The 7,525-nt window shown below is 50.0% G+C and overlaps 2 protein-coding genes across 2 annotated transcripts; one reads left to right on the plus strand and one right to left on the minus strand.

Annotated features, from left to right (window-relative positions):
* Positions 1–4: 4 nt before the first annotated feature.
* C1QBP (complement C1q binding protein) lies at positions 5–4,451 on the plus strand (the record flags this gene model as incomplete). The annotated part of the gene is made up of 6 exons (XM_027632186.1): positions 5–92; positions 736–886; positions 1,273–1,360; positions 1,948–2,043; positions 2,870–2,992; positions 4,018–4,451. Coding segments are annotated over 6 exons (696 nt in total), but the record flags the coding sequence as incomplete, so codon positions are not given.
* Positions 4,452–4,622: 171 nt separating this feature from the next.
* RPAIN (RPA interacting protein) lies at positions 4,623–7,375 on the minus strand (the record flags this gene model as incomplete). Its single annotated transcript, XM_027632188.1, has 6 exons — positions 4,623–4,841; positions 5,602–5,736; positions 5,842–5,905; positions 6,045–6,159; positions 6,613–6,676; positions 7,193–7,375. Coding segments are annotated over 6 exons (591 nt in total), but the record flags the coding sequence as incomplete, so codon positions are not given.
* Between the last annotated feature and the right edge of the window lie 150 nt (positions 7,376–7,525).

Here is a 7,525-nt window from a genome sequence, read left to right on the forward strand (position 1 = left end):
GGGCGGCGGCGCGGGGCGCACGGCGCTGCTGCGCCCGCGGCGGGGCTCGGCCGGCCGCGTGTCCTGCGGCTGCGGGGGGCTGCACACCGAGGGTGAGCGGGGCGAGCTGGGAGGGAGGGGACGGAGCTGCTGCCCTTGGGAGGGCGCGGGGCGGACGCGTGCGCGCCCCCCCCTCCGCAACATCCCGGGCAGCACGTGGGGCCGGAGGGGGCTTTGCCTGCCCCTTCCTCTTCCCCTACCGCCCCTTCCCTTAACCCCATTCCCTCTTTCCCTAACTCTCATTTTCCCTGTATCCCCCCTTTCCCTTGACCCCTCTTTACACTGACCCCTTCTTTCCTTACTCCCGCCTTTACCTTCCCCTCGTTCTCTACCCTCTCCTTCCTTAGTCTCCCCTTTCTCTAACCACCCTTTTCTACCACCCCTTTTCCCTAGCTTTCTTTTTCCTAACCCCTCCCTTTTGCTAAGCCCCCCTTTTCCCTAACCTCCCCCTTTCCCTAACTCCCCTCTTTCCTTAACCCACATTTTTTCCTCAACCCCCTTTCATTAACCCCACCCATTTATTAACCTCCCCTTTCCCTAGCTCCCCCTTTTTCCTTAACCTTCTCTCCTCTTTTTAACCCCCCTTGCCCTAACCCCCCTAACCCCCCTTACCCTCCCTTTCCCTAACCCTCCTTTCCCAACTCCTGCTTTCCCAAATCCCCCCTTTTCCCTAACACCCTTTTCTTTCCCCACCAGGAGACAAAGCCTTCGCCCAGTTCCTGACGGACGAGATCAAGGAGGAGAAGAAGATCCAGAAGCACAAGTCCCTGCCCAAGGTCTCCGGGGGTTGGGAGCTGGAGGTCCATGGCACAGAGGCCAGGCTGGTGCGGAAGATCGCCGGGGAAAAGTGAGTGGGATTTGGGAATGGCCCATTCCCTGTGCCTGGGGGCAGGTGGATCACAGTGACCAGGGTTCTCCATGTGCTCATGCCCCGAAGTGGATGGTGCAGAGTCCTTTCATTTTACCACTTTGGACCAAAGGCACTTTTTTTCCCCACCAGTTTGTTACTGTATTTTGTGTTACAAAGTTTCACAGGGTCTTCCTGTGTTAAAAATAACGGTTCAGTAAAACTGGGAAAAGGTTTGTGAGAGCACTTGGTGGGAGCAGCTTCTCCCAGGTGTGTCCTTACCCACGTTTGTTCACGCTGTGTGAATTCTGAGCAAAAGCTTCAAGTGCCCACTCTGATGGGTGAGGTTTTTTGTTCAAACTAAGTGTTTCTGTTTCTTTCTGAAGGATAACGGTTACATTCAACATCAATAACAGCATTCCACCCTCGGCTGAAGACGACACACAAGAAGGGCAGAAACCTGATGAGCAGGAGGTAACTTAACCTTGATGTGCACTTTAGTGAGGGGGACAGAGGAGAGTTGGAACCTTTCCCTCAAGTGTTGAGGCTTTTTGCCCCCCTCGCTTGATATTTGGGAGCATTAAGCCACAAAATGCAGGTTTTTCAGGCCTGCCTGTTGCTTGGCTGTGACCCTCCTCTCTGCTGCAGAAAGTCAGAGCAGGGTGAGAAGGCTCTACAAGGAGAGATTTAAGATGCTCTGAGACCTTCTAGCATCTTCCAGTGCCTAAAGGGGCTACAGGGGAGCTGGAGGAGGACTTTGGACATGGGCAGGGAGCAACAGGATAAAGGCTTTTAACTGACAAAGGGCAGGGTTAGGTGGGATATTGGGATGAAATTCTTCTCTGTGAGGGTGGGGAGGCCCTGGCACAGGTTGCCCAGACAAACTGGGGCTGCCCCATCCCTGGAAGTGTTCAAGGCCAGATTGGATGGGGCTTGGAGCAACCTGGGCTAGTGAAAGGCATCAGGGAATAACCTCTGCTGGATGGGCTGTGTGGTTGTGCTGTGATTGCATCAGCTCCTCTTCAGATTCCAGTGCTGATGCAACTGTTCTCTTTTTTTAGCCTGAACTTACATCAACTCCAAACTTTGTTGTGGAAGTAATAAAGGATGACACAAAGCAGACCCTTGTTCTGGACTGCCATTACCCTGAGGATGAGGTTGGTATCACTGTGTGTCACCTCTGGGCTGGGACTTGCTCACATTTCCTGCCTGACTGTGGTGTAGCTGTGCCCCTGTTGGGGTCTAACTGGTCTTTGTAGTCTCTTGCTTTTCTGAGTCTGCACAATAATGCACTCTCCTCTTATCTCTGTTTTTTTTTAATCACAAAAAAAAAGGCTTTATGTTTGCAAGACCACTGTTTGGAGAGGAGATGTTCCATGGCATTCCTCACATCCTGCCCTGGTGTTTCTGATCAGCTGCTTGTTGGGCTGTTTATTGAACTACATTAGAGCAGGGAGGCAGGGCTGAAATCATGGCAACTTGGGAGGGGTGAGCAGGAATGGCCAAGCCAAGAGATTTAATACACTGTGCCAGTAACTTGCCAATCAGTGTTGTGAGGTGTCAAAAGGAGAAGTAGGGGCTAAAAAAAAAATGTGGGAAAAAAATTAAATGGAGAGCTTTTGTTCACGCTGAACTTTGTGGTTTGCTTTGTAAATGTTAACTGGTATTTCTGCAGCCAGTCCTGCCTGACAAAGGTGAGACAGGTGTGGGAAGACAGATTTAGAACCACAGAGGTTTTTATTTGTTTGTAAAATTCAGGCTGTCGATTTACACCAGGTTGCTTCTGGCAGGAGCTCAAGGAATTCCCTGTGTTCTCCTGCGTGGCTGTGCTTGTCCTCACAGGCACGTGTGGAGAGGGGAGAGGCACAGCTTGTCTGGCCCTGGGGGTTTGCCTGCAGCATTCCCAGCCTTGGGATGAGGTTGGCTGAGCATGCCCAGTCACTGGAGCTAGTTGTGTGTCTCACATCTCTTTTCCCGTTCCAGATTGGCCATGAAGGAGAGGAGGAAAGCGATATTTTCACCATTCGGGAGGTCAGTTTCCAGCCCACTGGAGAGTCCGACTGGAAGGACACCAACTACACCCTCAACACGGATTCCCTGGACTGGGTAGGTGCTGCTCCAGAGGGGACTCTGTCCCTTGGCTCCCAAACTGGGAATGAAAGTGGATGTCTGAGAGAAGGATTCCCCTGTTCTGCCCAGCTTCCCGTGGGGTGGTGCTGCTGCAGACTGGGGGTTGTTACCGTGCGGTGCCGGTGACATTCCAGACACAGACACTGGATTTCCTTCTGCTCCAGGCTTTCTAGGCTGATTTCACACTGGAGATGCTTTGACACTCGCTCAGCATCTTCTGATCCTTGTGTTTAACTTATATTTGTTTAACAATGTAGCTTATCAGATACCATGTGTAGATAAAGGCATCTGTGGGGGGATCTGATAAGCTACATTGTGTCCTGGTTTTCCAGGTGTGTTGTTACAGCTGTAACACTAAAAATTAATATTCCCCAAGAATCTGGCATCTGCTTATGTTCTCAGTGCCAGGCTTTCAGAAGCTTGAATTGTTAGTTTGTGGCTGTCTGTCATACAGTTAAAACTTTATTCCTAGAGTATATCCCTCTGGGAAGCACTCGTGTTAAAACTGGTTAGTGTGCCCTAGAACATCCCACACTGCTTTTTCTTTTCCCCTCTCTGGCAGAAAATGAATCAAAAGTGTGTATGAAACAGAAACAAACAAAAGTTCATGATTGTGAAGGGCTTAGGTATTTCAAACAAACATTTACATGAGATACCACCTTTCCACAGTGTTAAGCAGTTCACCCCCAAGGCCGTGGCTGTTTGTGGAGGGACAGGCAGAGCTTGGCCTCTGTAATCCTGACAGACTCACCTGGTGGCTCCCAAAGGCTGTGGATCAGCTCGTTTGTAATGTTGTGTTTGGGTTTATATGACCTGTTCCATGGCACCTTCCCTCCAAATGTTCCACTCAAGGCCAGGCCCAGCAAGAAGGGAATGCTCTCCTGTGGGAGCTGCCCCTGATCTTCCTGGGAGGAAGAAGTTCCAGCAGCCAGGGGACATTTTAAAAGCAACCCCTAGCCAGGTCCACTCTGTTAAGGAAGTTTCCTGTTCCTTGCTTCCAGGCTCTCTATGATCACTTGATGGATTTCCTGGCTGACAGAGGAGTGGACAACACATTTGCTGACGAGTTAATAGAGCTCAGCACTGCACTGGAGCACCAGGAGTACATTAAATTCCTTGAAGACCTCAAAAGCTTTGTCAAATGCCAGTAGGGTAGGCTAGGAAATTTATCTTCAAGTGTGGGTATTCCACAGTGCTGCTTCATCCAGCAATGCCCAAATGTATCTTCACAGTGGATACAGAGAGTAAGTAAGTTGGAATTTGGAGAATGGGAGAACGAGGATTCCCACTTGTATTTGGGGATTTGTATTTATGTTGCAGCCCAGATCAAGTTCACTGACGTCACAGTCTGGAATTGCCTTGCCCTGCGTGGTGGGTTTTGTACAATTAAGAATGAATGTGAAGAATAAAAACTGTTCAACATATCACTGAAAAAGGTGGTTTCTCTTCTTCCTGCCATGAAAGTGATGCCAGTGTTTGTCAGCTGCAAACTTCCACTCTTAGCTGGTGCTTTTAGTTGTTGCCTCAAGTTTATTTAAGTTTAAACACCTGAAGTCCAAGATGAGCTGTGAGATCACTGATGCAGAGTGAAAGACAACACAAAGGCCAAAATAAACTAAATATATTTATTTCAAAATAAATGTGCCATTAAAAGTGCAGGTCAAGGCAATACTACTGCCTTTAAAAGTGTCTCTCTGACACAGCAGGTACAAGTATATACACAACAATCCTTAGCAGCTCTGTGTGGATTTTAGTATTGAAGTCCCTCCAGAAGTAAAGCAGCAGCTGAATCAACTTAGAGAAGAATTGTCCAGGAGTCACAGACCTTTACAAAAGGTAAGTTGAACAGAGAACTTAATTAATGTGTAAAATTCAGAAGTATCTGAGCAGGAACAACTATTCAAAACTATTGATTAGGAAAAAAATTCACAACAGGGCTGTCAAGCACTGGCAGAGGCTGCCCAGGGCTGATCCCTGGAGGGAGTTAACAGACATGGATGTGGCACTTGGGACATGGGTTAGTGGTGGCCTTGACAGTGCTGGGGGAATGGCTGGACTTGAGCTAAGGGGTCTTTTTCCAACTTAAAACAATCCCATGATTCTATTTAAATGCTCTGTTCCTTTCACTGTCCTCACACTGGTTTTCCATACACAGCAAAGCACCTGCCAGCTCTGGCTTGAGCCAAAAGGGCTGGTGTGTGTTCTCTAAGGGCTCTGGATGAACCTTTTGAGGAGGCTTAAACTGAAGTAATTCTTAAAATTTGTTTCTTCATGAACCACTTATCTGAACAGATGCTCCACACAAGACTTGCAGGTTGTTGGCTAAGGTGTGACAGAGGTAAGGCACTAAGTTTGACAGGAGCTTGAAAGACTCCCTAATCCAGCAGTTAAGGTTTGTACTTTGGCTCTTCTTTCTCTGCTTTTTTACCAGTACTGGTGGTCAAAGGTAAAGCCATTTCCAAGGAATTTTGTGAAAAAACAACCCCATAAACCCCTGGGATCAATGGACTTGTGGTTTCTGCCCCTGTAATTGAGAAGTGGATCCAAGCAGAGATCCTCTCCAGGAACCTGACACTGGGACTCACCGGACAGCTCATGAGAAGACTGGTTTCGTCCTCCATGCCACTGGTCACTGTGAACTCTGGGCTGTGGAAGCACCTCTGACTGTGCTCTGTCACAGTGCTTTCCAGGAGTGACCGAAGCTTCCCTTCTGTCATATCCTGAGAATAATGGATTAAAAGTCATCTGAAGTTGCTCTGTCACTTAAACTGCCTCTTAAAACAGCAGCAGAGGTGTCACATGTAACATGTCACAGCTCAGCCTACCTGGGTGCTGATGTACAATCCACACTGGCAACAAACCATGTGAGTCTTCACAGTCAGGTTATTCCTGGAAAGAGCAAAAACCCTGTTAGATTTAGGAGATCATTGCTCCGGTGTTTTATCTCGTTAAAATGAACAGCAGCCTCTCTCTCTCCACTCTCTTAGGGGAGTGGAGGCTCTCCTTCCAATGCCAAGGGCTTTCTTACTTCCTGCACACGGGGCAGATGATCCTGTCAGTGGCATCCAGGCCCTCCAGCATGGCATTGAGACACTCCTCATCAAACCTCAGGCTCCTCTCGTACTCCTCGATCACCAACTGCTCTGCAACAGCACAGCAAAACACCCTCAGGGACTGTCCTGGCAGCACAGGCACAGCTGCTGAGCACACAGAGCCTGGGGGAGATAAGAGTTTCTAGGAACTTTTATCCCTTTGGATCAGATTTCTACACTTGCTGAAATAATTCCTGCTAATCCAGTTTTTCCTATGCCTCGGCTGGTCTCACGTGGCTCTCTCCCTAAATTGATTTATACAGCTCCCAAACACCTCAGTCCTGCTTCTCTGGCCTCTCTCACAGACCTTAAAATTTCATTTAAACCCTTAAAAGGGTCTGAATACCTCAAAGCCTCAACAGAGAAGTTACCAAGAATTTCCAAAGAGGCTCTTCCCCTGTGTCACGAGGTCCAAGGAGTGCAGCCTCAGCTATTCTGCATTACTAGGAAGTCTCCTGAATATTACACACCAAATAGGAACCAGAAAACTTGTAGAGCCCTTACCTTGCAAGATCAATTCTTGCTGGATCTCCTCCAGCACTGCCAGCTCATCGGGGTCCTCTGGCATCTGAAAGTGAATCAGTCAGTGATTCTCCCATTCCAACCACTCTCACTTAACTTCCAGCACCTGACTGAGCTGTCACTGCAGCATAAATTCAGTCTGTTTATATCCCTGTGTTGGCAAACCATGTGCTGTGGAAAGCAATCTATACTGTAATCACCTGTGCAAACCCAGCCAGAACAGATCCGAGCACAGCCTGTCCAAGAACTTGCTTTTTTGTGTGACTTAAGTTTCGTTCCCATTCTCAGGAGGGGGAAGTGACACAGCACAGATGAGGAACCCACCCTTTTGCTCTGATTCACAGGCTATTTGTGAAGGAAATAAGGAATTCCCCACTCATGGGCCCAGAGGCACTTTCACAACTCAACACTCTGCACTAGTTGTGGAACCAGGAAACCCTGAAGCTCTGAGTTTGTCAACTCCAGCGAGAGACTGAGTGCAGAACCGCAGAGTATTCGATACTCCTGCCTCTCACACAGGCCGTGCGTTGGTGCTGCAGACCCAGCGGGAGCCCTCACTGACCTGCTCCAGCGGCTCCTGTCCCCTCGGGCCGGGCAGGCTGTCCCGCAGCTCCCGCCACTCCTGCTCCATCACCTCCTGCACCAGCAGCGCGCCCGGGGCCGGCCCGGGGCGGGCCCCATCCCCGGCCCGGCGGTACCGCTCCAGCAGCTTGGCCCGGCTGCTCCTCAGCCGCTCCAGGCAGCGCTGGGGGACAGAGGAGAGAGCAGGGGGATCGTCAGAGCCGGGGGCGGGACACGGGGGGGTCCCGGGGGGCTGCACGGGAGAGGGGTGACACTCCCACCAGGGGTGGGCGGCAGCGCTGGGCGCTCACAAGGGGAGTTCGGGACAGGGCTG

The sequence above is a fragment of the Corapipo altera genome, unplaced genomic scaffold (assembly GCF_003945725.1).
Source record: "Corapipo altera isolate COAL_440 unplaced genomic scaffold, ASM394572v1 60725, whole genome shotgun sequence".
Classification (NCBI taxonomy): Eukaryota; Metazoa; Chordata; class Aves; order Passeriformes; family Pipridae; genus Corapipo; species Corapipo altera.